Genomic DNA, 20,478 nt, shown 5'->3' on the forward strand with positions numbered 1-20,478 from the left:
AAAAACAAAAACAACAAAACTTAAGTCAAGCGTTTATATTTTAGTAGAAGAATAGTTTTACACATTCAGTAAACTATTAATTAGCTATGTTTAATTGAAACTGTGTGACTACTGCACAAAAAATATATTACACAATATTCAATGAATACTTTCAAGTTAACCATATATAAAGTGAGCAACTGAAAAAAGCGTAACCATCGCAGGTCATCTTGAACCTGCGTTCCGCGTTGCGTTCTTTTTCTCCAGATTGGCAGGTTCGTTCCGTTCCTCAATTTTCGGAACTATTCCCATCACTACTTTGGACGCATAAACCGCGTATCTCGAGAGCAGACTGTATTTATTTGTGTCAAGACTAACGCGCTTTGCAGTTCATGTCAAATGCATGAATCGATAGGATCATTGCTCGAGCAATGACGAGCGTTTCAGTTTACCGTGTGTTGTAACGTGTGACGGAAGCGTTTGGAGAGTAGCATAGTGTCGTGGTAGTATCAACGTGATATATTTTTTCTTAAATATCAGTAATTGAATATTGCAAAAACTACTTCCTCTTCCTTCAATTCATAAGTGCATTTATCGAAAGAACTAATACTTTCATCAAAAAGTTGTTTAAAAATGCAAATGTATGCATTTTTTGTTCGATTTCGTCATTTCATTCTAGTTAGCTGTCAGTACAAAAATCTTTCTCTCAGAAAAATCTATACCACCCATCAATATTTTGTATTGTTTTTTTTTTTATTCTAATAATTGTAAAAACCAGGAAAAATGAGAGAGTTTGTCCTTTCTTCATCCTTACTCGTTTTGTGCTGCCGATTGCCTATAGACATGGTCGGAGCTTTTTCGCTCGTGTTTTTCTGTTCGTGGCATATAATATTAGTGGTGTGGTTTTGTGCGTCTGCACACAAATAAGAGAAGAGAAATTCGTTTCGCCGTGTTTACTATATACTACACTTATTAAAACGCTGCAATGAAATGGAAGACTCAATTTAGTCTGAAACGCCAGAGAAAATGAGAAATAAGAAACAAGAGAATCATTTGAATTGTAAGAGCAGCAGCCAACTAAATATTTTTAGAGAACGATTTAAGCTGCTGCAGATGTGTGTGTGTGTAAATGAGAAAATCCACTGCAAGAGCAGGAGATGGAAGAAGCATTTATTCCTTGCATAGAAATTACTGAGTATAAAGGCGATACTTTTCAGAGAATGTTTCATGGAGAGCCACTATTGAGAGAAGTTCTCCAAGTTTGTTTCTCTCCGATTGGAAATCATAAAATGAAATAACGTTGCGTATTGCAGTATGAGACTTTAGTGACGAACGGACGAACGTAAGAATTGCTGCATTCGAGTTAATAGTTTCTTTTAGAATTGATATTTGAAGAATTTACTCTGACTCCTTAGTGCGCAAAGGTTTGTCCTGAAAATGAAACTGATGCTGTGTTAATTTAATATACGCGGAGTTTTTGGATTAATCAAGCGATAGTGACAAAGTTTTTTTTCCGCCGTATTGATAGCGTGTGTATTTTTTTTTATTCATTGAATTCTTTATAGATATTTCATCTATTAAAAAAAAGCAAAAAATAAATCAAGTGTCCAAGAGCGAACAACTAGATGCGTATATTGCGGTAGTGAATGAATGTAAATGAGTGAGTGCCGGTGTATATATAATGCAAAAAGATGCCCGTATAAGTACGTGAATCAATAGTTGGAAACGGCCTGTTCGATACCATCGATTTGTGTTTTTTTACTTATGTGTGGAGTAACATTTCCCTTAGCTATGTGCGAATTATAAGTGATTAGTGCCAGATAAATTGCTTAGTATTTCGAACATCTTCATTATCTTCATTATCAGAGCCAGAGCCGGAACTACGTGAAATAAGGAATAGCAGTGGTAGTAATGCAACCGCAGTACTAGCAATATTAGTATTACCGCCAGCAACACAAAGGCTTAGTTAAAGAAATCGAATAGTTGAAAAGCAACTATAACTACACGCAGCAGCTGCGACAAGCTTTTACGAATCAAAAAGCTTTTGATTGATTTTGCTCTACGCTACGATATAACTATATTACAGTGCTTTCGAGAAAGTGAGATATTCATCGGTAATTGTTACGTTTTGTGGACATATTTGAACAAACAGCTTCTATGTATTGTGTGTAATGTTTAGATGAATAATTTGGCTTTTATTTTTTTACTATCGCATGTTTTTTTAAGATCTTTGGTTTAATAATCTATAACTAACATTTGTAGATTGCACACTCTAGAAGCATATATATAATTATAATAATAAATTATATTTAGCTTGTGCAATTCAAAAGTTGACTTTTTTCTGAATTTAAATAAAGTAGATTGTTTTACTTTCCTGCTCGAAAGCTATCGATTTTCTTCAGCCCGGAGAGGAATTTTATCCATTCCGACTACACTCCTAAGCTTCTTTGCGTTGTATGTATTGTGCACACTTCCAAATTGGGGTTCGTTTTGAAGTGCGACAGTTGATATTTGGTAGTATTGGTGCCATCCTGCTTTCTGGTTGTATGTGTTGGTCCTATATCGGAAACTTCGTTTATACAAAAAAGCTTACTAGGACATGTTTCCTTATTGTTGGCAAGGTTGAGCTTTTTCATATGTCTGTTTCGGTCTCGGTTCCTATAGTATATTTGGGGTCCTATTAGCGTGCTTTTGTGAGTCACTTTTTTCGTGAGTACTCTTTTTTCGGGGAATAAATTTTACAAATTCTTTTTTGTCGCTCTTATCCATGAGCTGGTACTTCACACATCACATTGAAATATGCTAGTGCTTTTTTTTTAGCAATCTAGCCCTATTCGATGAGGCGGTTTTGTGGTACAGTCTTCAACTCTTACGACGTAACAACATGCCCATCGTGAGTTCTAGTCTAGAATAGATTTTCCCGCCGTAGCAAGGACTGGCTATATCCGGCTGCATGGTATTGAATAAAGCCTCGCATATTTTAAAAGCCTGTAATTAGTAAAGGCCAGCATGGCACCGTAGGACGGTTACGCCATTAGGAGAAGAAATAGAAGAATCCGTATGCGGTTTAACTTTGATTATTCTTTTATACATTGTATGTAGATTCTATTGTTTAGCATTTCAAAACATTTGGTGAATTAAATAAAATGTTTAAAATTATTTTTATTATGTTGATTATTTTATTAATTATATTTTATTATCGGCGAATCGGTTCTAATGTTTGTAATGTAATGTTTTTAAATGCGAATCGGTTGTAATGTAATGTTTTTTGCCATTTTATATAAAACGGCATTTTTTTTGCCACGGCATCTTTTCAATCTAAAATTTGCAGTTTATTTTCATCATTTTAATCCTTCATTACCTTGCTATTTATGCCTTTTTTGAAATTTAAGTAACGAAATTTCTGCCGAATTTACTGAATGCTTGATTCACATGAACCACATGCAAATGTACACATATTAATTGTTCCTACTCATATTGTATAGACGGTACATTGTGATACAATTATCCACTATCACGCTAGTTGGAAAAGAGCCATAGAAAATAAAAAAGCGTCTCGAAAAGCTTTGATTATGGACACGAGAATATGATATTGATTTTAGTTGGCGCCGCTAAGGACATACATCAACCTGCAACAGAGCTAGACCACTAGTATGAACCATAGGTCATACAATACCTAAGTATCCAAAGAGCGAAGTTAAAGAAAGAGAGAAAACGATATGGAATTAATGAGAACAAGAAAACGAGAGTACATCAAAAATGAGATGTGAGAAATAGAGAGAATTTCCCTCTAGTAAGAGAATGTAAGAGTAAAATCAGGGAAAATGAGGTTTGTCTTGGGCATTTGGACATTGGTGGTCATACCGTATCAATATTAGCAAACAAAGTTCTTTAAGCTGTTGGTTAAAAGCTATTATATTCAATCAATATTGTGTACAATGCAACAATCCAATATGTTAGTTTTTTTTCATTTCAACCAAAACTATTTTACAAAGTACCTACTACTACTGTTAGAAACATATTATCGTACATAAAGTGTTCTGTTCAAGAACTTCATGGTTGACCATTTATAAATAACATTTCCGGATTTTTTAAATTACAATCGGTTACCGAGTTACGCGGTTCTCGACTTATGCGGATTCGGAGATACGCGGTTTTCTAAACAGATGTGAAATCAGTACAATTTGCTTCAGTAATAGTCCAAATCAGTATAATTTGCATTTTTGCTAAAAAATTTAAACCACTTAAAAGCTAGTCTTCTTCTTTGGCTCAACAACCGATGTCGGTCAAGGCCTGCCTGTACCCACTTGTGGGCTTGGCTTTCAGTGACTAATTGATTCCCCCCCATAGCAGAATTGTCAGTCCTACGTATGGCGGCGCGGACTATTTGGGGATTGAACCCATGACGGGCATGTTGTTAAGTCGCACGAGTTGACGACTGCACTACGAGACCGGCAAAAGCTTGAAAAGCTAGTATAATCATAATTTTTTGCATGAATCATATCAAATAAAAGATAAAGTGTATAAAAGTACTAAATGTAATCAAAAATAATAAATAATCGATTTACGCGGATATTCGAGTTCGCGAATTCCTCGAGAACGCATAAACTGCGTATCTCCGGAACAGACTGTATTTCATAAACAGTACACATATTTGTTAATTTTGTATTAGATTTCTTTTTATAATTTAGTTGAAATTATTTTGCATCAGTTGTGGATGCAAACGTACCAGAAAATGTTTCATAGACAATAAACGTTCTCGCAACATTATAATTGGCCCGGACCTAAAGCATACAATTGGTTGAACCCAAAGAACAATTACTTAATAGTTCTTTTATTCACACCCTGTTATCACAACTATACTAGTAACACCAGGACTGATGGGGGTTCTCACGGCTTCACGGCCAGAATCATTTCCATAAGAGTCAGGCTGACTTCCAGGCTGCTTGGTACTAATCAGTCATGGAAACCCGAATATATGACTGGTTTCGTGTCCGTCAATATGCCCGTTATGGGTTCAAGTCCCAAATGGACCGTGCCCCCATACGTAGGACTGGTTATCCTGCTATGGGGAGAAATCAATGAGTTACTGAAAACCACTAGTAGTACAGCCAGGTCTTGACCGACAATGGTTGTTGTGCCATAGAAGAAGAAGAAAAAGAAGAACACCAAATCAAATAGTATATTCTAAATCATAATTGTATGTATAAACATATAACTGTTAAAGTTTTGATTTTGAATGAGTTCAGCGCCTGATTTTTTAATAACGTCCTGCTAGCCTATGTATTTGTTGAGTAAGAGCAAGCACTTAACTTTTTCATATTTTTATTTTGTGGTGCATTTATGTTCATTCTAAGTATTTTGTTTTCTAAATACAAATTTCATAACGCTGTTAAGGCAAGCACATATCTGTAGAATGACATTTTAGTTTCTTTATATGATACTATAGATCAGCGGTTTTAAACCAGTGTAGTATTTCCCCCAAATTCGAGTTTTGATTTCTTGGGGGGATTTTTTAAATAAAAATTTCGCTTAATACCATGGGTTGCCACGCTCCCCCGCCACGGCTCATGAAAAGCTTGGAAACCATTGCGCTAGATTTTCTCTAAATCAAGTCATAGAAATATTAAGTTAAAACAGCATTTAAAAAATATTACCGACAAATGTACGCGATTATCTGGTATGGTTTGATTCGAACAATAAGTCGTATAACGTCAAACAACGAGTTTAATCCGTTACGTTGGGGGAGACTTTCTCTCTTATTGAGGCCCTTCACGATTCTAGTCAGTTTTTTGCATGGAGTTTGACAGTTGGAGGCTGAAATCATGTAAACACTCCATACAATACCACACACAAAACTAGCCTGCAATTTTCAGTCTAGATTATTCTAGCCTTAAAGCTAGAATTAGATTCGAGTACCTGCTCGAAAAAATGGCAAAACAAGGTTATGTTTACATTTATTCCAAGGTGCATTAAAGAGATCACGTGATGGAATCTAGTATCAAAGTGCATGCAGTCCAGGTGGTCTCATAGCATGTTTTTAAAACCAAATTTGAATATCACTTTTTGACAAGATGTGTAAAAACTTTTGTTCAAACAAGCTTTCTGGAGGCTTGAAGAATACACAAAACACTCTTAAAATCTTTATACAGAAACAGAAGTGATAAAAATCAACCTTCTAAATTCATACACCTTGGAATAAGCCCAACTGTATATTATACCCACTTAGATAGCTGCTCGAAAACTGCTATACAATGCAAACAGCTGACAGGCGGAAATTTCAGCCTACCAACTTAAAACGGAAAGGACTCCATTATTTGTATTAAATGTTAAAAATGGTTTCCAGTATCATAAATGTGCTGGTATAAATTTATATGAGTCGCTGAAAAATGGAAAGAATGTTTTCATAATTCTATAGATTTTTGCCAGTCTTTTGCTCGTAGGCTGTTTTTAATTCAGAATAAGCCAGCTTCATTATAATTGAACAATTAATTGTAAAGGCAAGTTTAAGGAAGTCAAATTTTCACAAAATGTTCATGTATTTATTCATTTCTTTTAAATTTAACCCATTGAGCTCAAGTGGTTTTAACGGAAACTCTAGTATTCGTTTATACGGGAAAGTTTACATTCAATAAAATATATATCAATCAGGCCTATTATTTTACTCGAATGACATTCGAACCCGTCAGAACCACTCGAGTCGAACGGGAGAAAAATTGGTATCGTTTTCACCAATCGAATCGATTAAGGATTCGTCGACATTTTTGTTCTATCGTCTGTGTGTTTGCCAGTTGGTCAAAGCAACCGGTGGTCGAAGTGAGTGTGAACAAAAGGGTTCAACACCTCTTAAAAATTTTTTTTTTCTTTTTTTTTCTAAATGGGGTGAATATGAGTGATGAGAGTGTTGATAAATTAATGTTAAATCTAATTTAAAACGTTGACAGTGGCTTAAATTCTTTGTGTAGTTGAATTTGCACGTTACCGACAGCTTGAGCTATCGGCAGAAAATCTCTCGAATGCACCTTCCTGTTCGAACAGTACGGTACCGATTTTTACTTCGTCGACTCGAATCTGCCGACGGGTTACTCGAATGGGAACATCGCTAGCAAAACGATACCCAAATGAACATAATGAACGTGCGAGTGAATCTTCTCGAATGCCGAGCGCAATATAATAGGCCTGAATGTCTTGTTTTTCGGGGTCCTTACCTGAGATAGACGTAGACATTCCATGATGTAGGCTGTGTTATTTTTAAGTCGAACAAATCAAATGTCAAGTTTAAGCTTATGGGCCAGGATTTGACAATGGGCCATACGAGATTATTCTAATCTAAAAAAGAAAGATTCAAAAACGTTTATTTATCCTATAATGTTCAACAAAAGTTGAACATTATAGAATGTTGTAGATACGAAAAATTGCAGTGCAAAAACTACCTATTATATTCATAATAAGCTTATCAAGCCGTAAAATGTTTTTTCTGCAAAATCAGTACAGTAAAATCAGTAAATCAGAATATATTATATTCGAAACGTCATTTAAATAGTTATACTGAGCCCTTTAACACGGATTAACCAGTGTTTTCTGATAGTGTTTTCTTTAACAGTGTTAAAGATAATGATATCTTTATTATAATGTGTTATACATTTTGAATACTTTCTTAATATTTATACTACCACTATTTTTATTTATGTTTATTTTTATTCTGTGCAGCCGGGTCGGAAAATAAGATATTCTTTCATATTGATTGATCAGGTTCCACATTTTCACCGAACAGGAAACAGAAAAAGGAAGCAATTTTTTTTGTTTCGTTCTTAGGAAGAGAGTTTAGCTATCCTAAATTTCGCAAATTCAAAAGAATCTGTCGATTACATAAAGTACAATACGTGTATGGATCGTTTCATAGATACTGGCTGCAATTTTTAGATGTTTACTTGCTAAACAATGTTATTGAATGTTATTGAGAACATTCCCGCAATGTTATCATATTATTGCAATGGCCATTGCATGAGGACAATGTGATTTTAATTAAATATGATCTTGTGTGAACGTAATTTTAAACCTGGTTATGTTTTATTATGAATTATACCAGCTCTGAATTTTCTAGTATTTATTGTTTTAAATTATTGCTGTAAAAACATTTTATTTTGTTTCATAATGTGTTAAAAAAATCTTTGTTGTTGCAAGAGTAACAGATCGAATAAAATAGTTTTGTCTAAACAAGTTTTGATCTATGCTCAGATTAATAATTAGAGCTAAAAATACTCAAAGTTACAAAGATGCAGAATCTTTTGTTTTTTTAATGATATTTTTACAGTCTAGCGTTTTTGAGAAAAGTCGAAGCTAGAGCTTAAAAAAATTCTATCTTAGATTAAAAATAAACAACAATTCATTGAGAAAAATTCGGTCTAATTAAAAACCTGTTATTTTTTAGTACTGTTCGAGCAAAACTGTGAATGGGTTAAAAAAAGAACGACGAGGTTTTTAAATTTTTTAAAAATAATTGTCTTTTGAGTATTTTAGTGGTTGTGGATTAAACATAGAATTAAGAAACGTTTTTTTGCAAAACAAATAAGTGGTCTTGTTAAGCAGTTTGTTGTCAAATGTCTGAAGAAGTAGACTGGTTTATAGTGCAGTTACGTGTTTTATTTTATTCTGCGCATGCTCGTTGCTTATGTTATTGAAAGAATGAATGTAATCAAGTCATTCAGTCTGTGAGTATTATTCCCCAAAACATGTTGTTTTTTATCTTATATTTTACTGTATAAAAGCTTGTTATTAAATATTGGAAAAGAAAATTTGTTTAACAAATGAATACTCTTTGCAATATTAGTCATCCGTAGCACTTTTCATACGTACCCAAATAGAAAGATGATTTTATGAAAATAATATCACATTCATTACTGCATTACAAGTATATAGGATAAAAAAAAACTTTCGTATACATGGTATTCCTGTAAATGTTATTTTTGTGAAGTATCCATATTTTTCGTTTCTTGGACATGAGGCAAATATTGAATTGACACAATAAAATGAAAATAGAAACGAAAGTCCAGTTTTAATTTTTTCAGAGGGAAGAAAGTTAGGTTTTAAAATGCAACAAATATAATTTGTTGTGAAATTTTATAAAAAAAATGCGTAAAAATGAGCATTTTAACGTAAACATTCATTACATATCACAATTGTCATTTTCTTCTTAGCAGTAGTAATTCAATGCGCATGTTTGAGCTGACGTCATGCTACAGAGATAGAAAATATTGCGGAATGTGTCGCCTTGGAAACAAATGACCGTATCATTCGAATGTCTGATTCATATGTCTGGTTTGTTTAAAATATACACAGACTGACGTAAATTGCTTGATATTTGTATTGGCATTTTAAGTATGTTTCAGAAATTTGTATTACACAATAAGGTTGGTTTATCTAACATTGTCTACCTAATAAACCTCAAATGTTGCTAATAACAAAAATACAGTCGAGCCACCAAATTTTGGCTCTAAGGGCCGTGTCTGTGCTTCGATTTTATCGCACCTGCTGTCAAACGCATTTTCGACTCGTATTGCGATTATTTGATTGATTTAACCATAGCAATAGACGATGCGCAATCTCAGATTGCGCATACATTTATTTGTCAAACGGATCGGTTTGATATATTTATCTGTCAAAAAAAATTATATATCTCGGACATATACGGCCTCAGCACAATTTTTCGATCGAAAAAATTCGATAGGCGCTCACGTAAAACTGACAGTATAACTATTTCTTTTATACCCCTACATGAAGTTGGCCCCCCAGGTAAACAATTTTTAAAATAATTTATAAATAATTTTTTATCAGCCAAAATATTGAAAAAGAACCAACACATCTACCAACTTGCTTTTACATATCGTTTTTCAAAAATATCAACCTTGATTTACGGAATTTTTCTGATATTCGATAATTTCCGCAGCTCAATGCGTCGCGGATTTTGCCCCATACAAAGCGGAACGATCGAATTTTTGTAGCATAGTTCATTTTGCTCGTGAGTGTCATGGTATACCAGTTTTCAAAAAGACCAGTAAAATGAACACCTTGGCGGCGAAATGAGTGTCAAATGACACTAAAATGACAGCCGGATCTATCGAATTTTTTCGATCGAAAAATTGTGCTGAGGCCGATAATCTTGAAAATTTATGCGCAATCTTGGCGCAATCTGAAATTATATGGAAATGACGTTTATAGCTTAGGGTTGGCTACGCGAAATGACATATGTTTTGATAAAACGAATATATGCGCAATCTGAGACTGCGCATCGTGTATTAATACGGTAAAAGTTTTTTTTTATTCAGTAGGGACGGCTTTGCCGTATTGCTTAAATACGGTAATAGTTTAATAATTATGAAAAATTAAGTTGATGTTATTCCTACAAAACACCACACAATTAGTTTGACAGATAAAATCGGATGCTTCGTCCGACGAAATTATTTTTCTTTATTCCATCGTACGACAACGTTAGCTGTCAAATTCCATGTACAATTTTGACAGGCCTTCCGATAAAATCCAAGGTGGATTTAAAAATATCAGGTGGTGGACTCTAGTGCATTTTGACAATTCGTCACTTGACGTTAGGTCCCCAGGATTCAAACTTTGTTTACATTTATTTAATTTGTTCATATAATTTATCTACCCCTTTTTTTCGATTAAATATTCTCTAAAAATATATTTTGGACTTTGCGAGTTCTTATTTAATATTAAAACATAGATTAAAGTGTGTTATTTTGTGTTATTCAGTGAATTTATTCTATAATTCATTGTGTTTCGACATTTTTGATGATAAAAACTAAGAAATCATTATTATGTTCAATTTTCACATTAATTCCTCATTATCTACGAGCCGCATGGACAATTTACGTGAGATTAGAACTCTTACTCACATGATTTTAAATTTCGTGCATAAACAAATTATTAAATCTTTTGTTAATAGATCTCATTTTTTCGATAAAATCAATAGACACACAAAAATGCACATAATAACAAATAACTATGTTCAATTTGCTAAGCTTTGTGTGCGGAAACCAATGGTTAACGGTTTTAAAATGACGCAGAGTCCCTCAACTATGGCGACCCCCCCAAAGGCCCTTATCCACCACCTGATATTTTTAATCCACCATGGATAAAATCGCATCTGATGCATAACAAACACGGGCTTAAGACATACATTTTTGACAGAGCGCATAAATTTTTGCATTTAGGCCATCAATTTTTGACAGAACGCATCAATTTTTGACTCCAACGCACCTATTTTTGTCTCTATTCATAAATATTTTTTTTAAAGTTAAACTTAATTATTTTTTAAACTTTGAGGCAAAAAATGTGCTTCGCTGTCAATAATTGGTGTCTTCGAGATAAAAATAGGGTGTGTTAGAGTCAAACTGTAGCGGCAACGACTATAGTAAGGTAGTGACTTATGATTGTGTGTTGTAGAAGTCGTAATTTTTTTAATATTTTATAGTTTTTGATAAATTTGACTATCCGCAACTAATTGAATAGCCATAGTATGATACACATTGCTTGAGTCCATGGCGGGTATGTAGTTAAGTCGTGTCAATTGACGACTGCCAAAATTAAATGCCGATGTACTGAAATGAAAATTAATTATCTAAAGATGGAATGCTTGCAACATAATTACCTGTGATTTTAATTCAAGCACGTATCCTGTAGCATATAGCATTAAATATTCTAAACGTCGGTTTTATATGTACTGTACTGTTAAGCTAATTATCATTTTCATGTTGCACCTATTCTGAATGTTAAGATCAGTGTAATAGCATTATTATGCAACTTACTTTAAAAAATCTGTCATAGTATAAATCTTCTTTTCTTTCTATTTTACTCACAGAAACACTTGGATGGAATAAATGCGTCATGATTATTACAATGACGCTCTACATAACACTGTGATCTGTGGAAAGAAATTGATGAGCCCCATGTAAGTACATTTTCTGTCAATGCAAAATAGTCATCCAAGCAACAACAACAAAATATTGCGTAAAATATACGTATAAAATAGTTCTTTAGATCATAGTGCAAATTGAATTTGTTTTGGGCTATACGATGTCGCTATTTTTAGGCCTTGGTCATCAGAGGCTCTCATTGTTGGCCATATAGACAATGACCGAAGACTCCGATTCGATATCTGAGGAAGAACGTAGTTTGTTCCGTCCTTTCACTCGTGAATCATTACAAGCTATCGAAGCACGCATTGCAGATGAAGAAGCCAAACAGCGAGAATTGGAAAGAAAACGAGCTGAGGGGGAGGTAAATACTTTTTTTGCATTATGTACTTATACTGTTATGCTTTGAAACCGCTTCAAGCTATCCTTCATTCATTTCCTTGACCTAAAATCAACTATCATATTAGTCATTACGTGTTGCTCCACTATTTGCAATTCTAATGTCGATACTATTGCTTTTAGGAACTATATACTTCCTTTAAAATTGTATTAATAATGAAAAATGGTTCACTTAAACGTTATATTTGTATTGTGTTGTTCTTTCGTTTTTCTTTTCGCGCCATTTATAGTACTTTTGATTTACACTCTCTGAAATATGTTGTTTATAACGTTCCATGAACGGGATTGATTTGATTTTGCAAGAATGTTTTTTTCTGAAGTATAATTGTGTATATATATATATTACTCTGTCAAGTTTTTAACGTGTAAAATATATGTTTATACGGTAAATATCCATCAATTTATGTGAATGTTTTAAGTTGTAAACGGGTAGTATGTTGATAAAGTTTTTTTTTCAATTTACGTTTGATAATGCTTTAAAATTTAAACAATGTTCTTACGGAAGCACATGTAAAATATATCGTTTGTCGAAAAACCAGATAATGCAATGTACATTCACAATGAACATATGATCAAAGAACTGAAGTAACACTTAATTGCAATTCAATTTACGAATTTAAATTTCGACATTTGAACAATATCAATGAACAACAACAATAAACAACACGAATATAAAATAATAAAAAACTGATGCACGAGATTAAATTAGTACATGGTCAAAATTGGCATGGGAAAACATTTTTAGAAATAATTTCACAATATATATAGTACAAAGATGGTGATGATATTCGTGTTTATCTTGCAAAATTTGTGTAAATGTTGCTCTTTGTTTTGAGTTGATAAATACACATTTAATAAGTTAATGATTTATTTTTGAGGATTGGTGGAGCACAACCCATTCGATAAAATCATCCTGATAGCAATATTTAGCTGATTGTAATTCATTTTATCATGCTGCGATCTATAGAAGAAAGTCCCTTCATATACATTGAAAAGTTGCTTATGGGCTTGTTCAGCACAATGAAAACATTACGTTGAAAATGTGAAAATTGGCTCAATGGAATCACGCTAAAAATATATCCAATAATCAAAAACTATAGAATTCAAAAGAATTACACGGCATATAAATATATGGTGCCCCATATAAAGTGCCCAGTTTCTTCTGTTGAAGTGCACGAACACGTCAGCAATTATCGCAAATAACATTAACTTCATTATCACTGCAAATGCGCTATCTTAAAGAATGTAGAGGTTTAATGATTTTATTAACATTTTAATAAAATTCACCTCCTTTACAGAGTGATTTTGGTCGGAAGAAAAAGAAAAAAGAAGTAAGATTAAAATTTCATTTATTCAGCAAGCAAAGCATTTATTTTAATTTATTTATATAGAAACATTAAACGACATAGATTTAATACAAAAAAAAAAAAAAAATATATATATATATATATATATATATATATATATATATATATATATATATATATATATATATATATATATATATATATATATATATATATATATATGTATATATATATATATATATATATATATATATATATAGTTTAAGTTATTTTACAATACAATCTTAGCATTTTATATTAGTACATATAATATATGTATTAGCATATAAGTTGCAAAATTGGTTCGAATTAATTTTCGAAGCTAACTTACACTCTTTTTTGTTCAACGTTGTGATTGTGAACATTTTTTTTTCTACTGAAAATTGTGCTTTTCTGACTGCGTTCTAATCACATATTTCGTATTTGCTGCTGCTAGTGAATATAGTTTTTGCAAATATAGTTTTTTTCATACAATAAATAGACGATTATAAATTATCATGTACATTAAGAGCCTGCTGCTTTATTTGCGCTCATCATTCCAAATCAATTGGTATAAATTAAATTTTAAATTATGTGTGTAATTTGTATCTACCGACGTGTTAACATCTCAAGATTAGATTAGATTAACCCTCTAATTCCCAATCCCGCCTTTAGACGAACCTTACAAAAAGCGGTAAAAACTGAGTAAAACGAGATTGTCTGTTGCTACCAAGCAAAATGTTACTTCGCTACACTTTTACATTTCATTTAAATACCTTGATTATTTGATTACTTATATGTGTCAAACGCGTCAGAAAGTTGAGACTTTGGAAGAAACGTGTTCTACAGGTTTTCACGCAAAACAAAAATGTTGGCATTAGAGGGTTAAAGTCAAACTTGAAGTTATATACATACAACTAACATGTGCTATAATATTGTCACCCCTAGTTTAATGCCCTGTTTTAGGCGTTTATTATTCATTAGTTAAATGATTGAAAAAACTTTACCATTATTGTGTTTTGGACTGTCACCTCATTTGAATCTTCTAGTTTTTACTAACAGTAATATGATTATGCAAAGTTTACGTTTCATTAATGAAGATAAAACGCCTACATGGCAGATATATCAAGAAAATCATGCAGAATAACTATGTTGATGGTTTTTATACATTAATATACATATAGTACATACAGCTTCTTAGATAGTTTGTTTAGTTTCTTAAAAATTTTAATTATAAATAATGTATTTGATGCATTTTTGTTCAAGAATACGGATTTCTTTAAATTACACGCTAATGTATGAACTTTTCATTCACTTTCAAACTCTCTAATTTGCAAACCCCTCTTATTTGTCAGTCCCATCGGCTCTCTTAAATAAGAGATAGTTGATTAGTATCTTTAAACTATTGAACAAAGTATTACTGAACAAAACAATTCAATAGACACTTCAAATAAACTACTTGCCGTGATCAAATACGCTATTTGTGTTAAACGGTAAGGTAAGAATACTTTTTATAAAAATATTAAAACGATTTTTAAATAGCTTGATCAAAATGTAAAGAGTAAAAGTAATACTATACATCGATTGTTTTATTTTATTAATGCATTAGTCCGTTTTGACGGGTCGGTAGATTATTAATCCATCGCTTCCTACAAGCCTGACGGGTTCTATTAAAACTCAAACTTGGGATAAAAGATATAAAATTCAATTATTTACTGTAATCAAGGGTATTAAATCTTTATAAAGCTGTGCGTGATTGCCTAGGTCATTAAGCCAAAGATATTATAAAAGACTGGTCTTTTCAAAATGCAACAGTAGTTCTATAAGTCGCTTAAGAATATGGATAAACTTCATTCGCATATAAGGATTAACATAGTTTTCGGTTAATCTTAAATTCTAAACCTCAACATATATTTAATCTCTACCTCAACATAGCTGCACAGATTTCCTTTTGCTTGTTTGTTTCAATTTATTTTATGAACTACGAAGCATTTATTATGTTTTTAATTATTTAAATATTTGTATTGCTTTCATAACAAAACAAGGTAATTTTTTGAAGTTCTAGAATGCAATTCACAAATTCGTTTTCAAATACACTCATACATATACATATACAAATGTCGGTACTAATTACTTACTAGTTTTATGCTATCTATCCACTTTCTCTCTTTTCATTTTTTACTAATCATCGTTGATTACTTTATTGTACGAATGGCGTGACTGACGATTGTAAACGTGACTTTACATTGCTGGTACGCAAATTCTCGATGCGTCTATTGTGTAATTATAAATTGCTAGATACGCTACGATGACGAGGATGAGGATGAAGGTCCCCAACCGGACCCTACTCTTGAACAGGGTGTACCAGTCCCAGTTCGAATGCAAGGCAGCTTCCCCCCGGAGTTGGCCTCCACGCCTCTCGAGGATATTGACAGTTTCTATTCAAATCAAAGGGTAGGTATTCTTTTGCTTCATATACCCTCATATATTTTATGTTTAATCGAAAAAATCCAATTTCGTTGCAACCTATGTTTCATTTATACATATTACTTTCATACATATTACTTACATAACTAAACCTTATCCAAGGCGACCTAATGGTCACCTACGTTATTTGAAATGTACTATTTTAATATTTTTTTACTTAGTGATACGGCCAGTTAAGGCATTATTTTGAGAATAAAGAAAAAAACTTAATTATCGAAAAGCTTCAAACTTTGATAAGTTTTCGTTTCTAGGAGTTCAATGAGTATTTAGTAAATAATTTAAGAAAATATGGCATGTGTATTCATCCTCATAATATTTATCTAAAGAGAGCAGCGGTCGCAAAACTGTGTATTCATCCTCATAATATTTATCTAAAGAGAGCAGCGGTCGCGGCTTCGTCTGCCAGTCCGTTATCCCGGCCTTAATGGCGGACGCCTCCACGCCATCTTGCAACCTCAATTTGGGCCTACCACGCCTCCTCTGTCCTTGTGGACGGCCTAAAAAGACTTTACGGGCTGGGTCGTCCGTTTCCATGCGTACAACATGGCCAGCCCACCGGAGCCTGGCGAGCTTAATACGCTGTACGACAGTGAGGTCGTCGTACATCTCGTATAGCTCGTCATTATAGCGGCTTCTCCATTGTCCTTCCACACATCCGTATGGCCAAGTATCCTTCTGAGTATCTTCCTCTCGAACGCGGCTAAGAGGGCTTCGTCAGATTTGGACAGTGTCCATGTCTCAGAGGCGTATGTGAGTACTGGAACTATATAGGTACTATATAGTCCCAGCCTCGTCCGTCGCGACAGGTTCTTTGAGGTGAACTGATTTTTCAGGCTGTAGAATGACCGGTTGGCAGCCAGCATCCTTGCGCGCAACTCAGCTTCCATAATGTTGTCGTTGCTGACCTTTGACCCCAGATAGGTGAATTCTGGGACGACTTCAAAAGTGCGTTGACCTATCTGTACATCACGCCTACGTAGATTCAGATTATTCAGTCTTTGCCTCGTTTATCTGCAATCCGAGGCTCTCTGCCGCCTTCTCGATCCCTTGGTAGGCTTCTGCTACATAGGAGAGCCGCAGACCAATGATGTCTATATCATCAGCGTATGCCAGGATCTGGGTTGACTTATAGAAGATGGTTCCCGTAGTCTCCACCCTCGAGTCGCGGATGGCCCACTCTAGCGCCAGGTTGAATAGGAGACAGGCAAGCCCGTCCCCCTGGCGCAGACCCTTGGTGGTAGCAAAGGGTCCTGAGAGTTTTCCATCCACCCTTACCTGGCATGTGACGTTGGTCATAGTCATTCTAACTAGCCTTATCAGTTTGGCCGGGATTCCAAATGAGCTCATAGCGACGTAAAGTTTTACCCTGGCTATGCTATCGTATGCGGCTTTGAAGTCTATGAAGAGATGGTATGTGTCGTTTCTGTATTCAGCCATCTTCTCCAAGATCTGCCGCATGGTGAAGATCTGATCAGTGGTTGATTTTCCGTTTCGGAATCCTCTTTGATAGTTTCCTACTATCTCTTCGACGTGCGGGACAAGACGATCCTGAAGGATCAGGGAGAATATTTTATAGGCGGTATTCTACACCGTAATACCCATGTAGTTGTTGCAGTCCAACCTGTCACCCTTCTTGTATATGGGGTAGATGATGCCGAGATTCCAATCACAAGGCATCGAATCGCTATCCCACACCTCAGTAACGATTTGATGAATCTCGTTTTCTAGTCGTGCACCTCCATTCTTGACCAGTTTGCTGCAATTCCGTCGGTTCCGGGTGCCTTGTTATTTTTCAGCCGACGGATAGCCTTTCGTGTTTCTTCTATGCTAGGTGGCAGTATCATGACACTATCTGCTAGAGGCGCTTCTAGCTGTTCGTTAAACTGGTCGTTGAGTAATTCATCAAAGTACTGAGCCCACCGCGAGAGGACCTCTGGCTGGTTACTAACCAGATCTCCATCTTTGTTGCGACAGCAGGTTACCTTAGGTACAACGTTGTTTCGGTGACCTGCTATCGCTTGGTAAAACTTTCGTGTCGGTCCGTACGCCTCTTTGGTTTGCTCGAGTTCCCGCATGTTTTGCTCTTCCAAAGCATGTCTCTTGGAGCGGTGAACTCGTTTCTCTTCGCGTCTGAGCCGTGAATATTCCTCTGCGCATGCCCGCGTTCTATGCCGTAGCTGCATTGCTCGGTATGCAGTTCGGTCACTTGTCTGCATTCATGCACCAGCCAGAATTGGTGTTGCCATGGCGTGGTGGGATCATGTTTCTTGCACAGTTTATTATGTTTGTTTTTAGGGCGTTCCACCTCTCACTCGTGTCGTGATTTCCGAAATATTTCTTTTATTTATAACAACTTTTTATTTCATCCAATCGAATAGTAGCGACCATCCTTGCTAAGATCAATCACAAGACTCACGATTTTCCTCCTCTCCTCGAAAAACCTCCTATTTTGACACTTCCGAGTGAACGGATGTATCGCCTCTCGCTATATAACTCTCTCTGCGATTTGCCAGATTTTTATTTTGAATGCGCCGATACTTTTCGTTAATCACTATTCTATCTTAACTGTTTTCATATTTCTTCTTGATAAACTTATATTTGTGTGTTTTTATCTGATTATCTGATCATCATTAAATGATTGTTACTTGCATTATTCGAATCTATGAAATATGATGATTATTTCCTTGCTGCTATCGAACCCTACAACTCGTAGTTTCATATCTGTTTTCTGGTAGTAGAGACTCGTCAAAAGGCCTGATTAGACGGAGGAAAATACTGTCATTTCTAGATTGGCATTTATCTGCCTATCTTAGACTTTGGCACAAAAATTCCTCTCGTTCGTGTAATAAGGCAAGATAATTGTTCTGTCACCTATCACATTTATTATTTATTTTATTGATTTTTTTGGCTTTATCCGAAAGAATCATTTGTTGTTTCCCATTTTTGTTGTTTGTATTCATCATTATCAAGAAGTTCAATACGCTCTACCGACATTGGGGCCCTTTCCGTTTGAAGTTCGTAGGCTGAAATTTCAGCCTGTCTGCTGTTTGCATTGTATAGCAGTTTTCGAGCAGCTCTCTATGTGAGTACCCAAGTGACATTTTCGAGCAGATTGTTAGCGTTTTTCGAGTTGCTGGAAGCTTAAAGAGCAGGCTTAAAACTGGCTTAAAGGGCAAGCGATATTGCAGAGTTTAAGCTTATTATAACAGTTGAAACGTCAGTGTGAAGCGTTTTTTCTAGTGCCATTTTGAGAATTGTCATCACGTTGTGCACAAGCTACCGGCCCAAAACAAAACATGTGTACTCTTCAATCCGTATGAAACAAAAAGTTTATTAAAAAACACTCTTTCACGTTGATTTGTTGGTACATTCATTTCCCCGCTATTCTGATACTCCTAGATAGATCGTTTAATTCTTCTTACTCAGTGTTTTGGTTGTTTATCACTGAGGACGAAACTGCAAGCTTCCTGTTTGCCCAGCTTCTACCGAAGTTCTGACATAAACTTCAACGCTTCAACACATCGTTGTTCACTCACACATCCATGTTTTCAAGCGTTTATATGAGGCAATGGGTTAAATCGAGCTGTTCACGAGGAGTTTAAGCCAAAAATGTAGAACAGTTGTCACCTGGATATAATGTGGGCTTATCCCAAGGTGTATGAATTTAGAAGACAGATTTTGATCGCTTCTGTTTCTGAATGAAGATTTTAAGAGTGTTTTAAGTATTCATCAAGCCTCCAGAAAGCTCGTTGGAGCAAAAGTTTTCACTCGTTCTGTCAAAAAGTGATGTTCAAAATTGATTATAAAAAAATGCTATGAGACCACCTGGACTACATACACTTTGATTCCAGATTCCACCACCTGATCTCTGTAATGCACCTTGGGATAAATGTAAACAACACCGTGTTTTCGAGCAGGTACTCGAATCTAATTCTAGCTTTGTGGTTAGAATAATCTAGACTGAAAATTGCAGGCTAGTTTTTTGTGTGGTTTTGTATGGAGTGTTTACCTGATTTCAGCCTACAACTGCCAAACTCCATACAACAAAACTAACTAGAATCGTGAAGGGCCCCATTGACAGTAAAAATTCAAATCTCGAGCAAATCGGAATTGAGCATGCCGAATTCCGATTTGCCGACTGGAATCTATCTGTCAAACCCTGTTTGAAGGATGGATTCCAAAATCTAATGACAGTATTTTCCTCCGTCTAATAAGGCCTTAAAGCGGTTTTCTATCCCTGTTGGACAGTAATGTCCCTTAGGGAGTCCGTGTTGAGCCGAGGCGGCGTGTTTTCTCCGCCACCATTCGCGCGGGGGCGGGCGATTCTAAGCTAACGTGTCACTACGCCAACCAAGTAG

General features: G+C 34.8%; 1 protein-coding gene across 50 annotated transcripts in view; it reads left to right on the forward strand.

Annotated features, from left to right (window-relative positions):
* The first annotated feature begins 385 nt into the window (after positions 1–385).
* The window catches only part of LOC120948821 (sodium channel protein para), a 96,850-nt gene continuing 76,757 nt past the window's right edge, over positions 386–20,478 (forward strand). For 28 of the 50 annotated variants that reach the window (XM_049606284.1, XM_049606265.1, XM_049606237.1 and 25 more), the window contains exons 1-6: positions 1,274–1,403; positions 1,545–2,093; positions 11,855–11,944; positions 12,086–12,273; positions 13,607–13,639; positions 15,932–16,087. In XM_049606284.1, the coding sequence (XP_049462241.1) occupies positions 12,127–12,273; positions 13,607–13,639; positions 15,932–16,087 (336 nt within the window). In that variant the 5' untranslated portion in view covers positions 1,274–1,403; positions 1,545–2,093; positions 11,855–11,944; positions 12,086–12,126. Of the gene's footprint in view, positions 519–1,272; positions 1,404–1,544; positions 2,094–11,854; positions 11,945–12,085; positions 12,274–13,606; positions 13,640–15,931; positions 16,088–20,478 lie in introns of those variants that run through there. The other 22 variants (XM_049606247.1, XM_049606255.1, XM_049606246.1 and 19 more) reach the window with 6 other exon arrangements.

Source organism: Anopheles coluzzii, chromosome 2, assembly GCF_943734685.1.
Source record: "Anopheles coluzzii chromosome 2, AcolN3, whole genome shotgun sequence".
NCBI lineage: Eukaryota > Metazoa > Arthropoda > Insecta > Diptera > Culicidae > Anopheles > Anopheles coluzzii.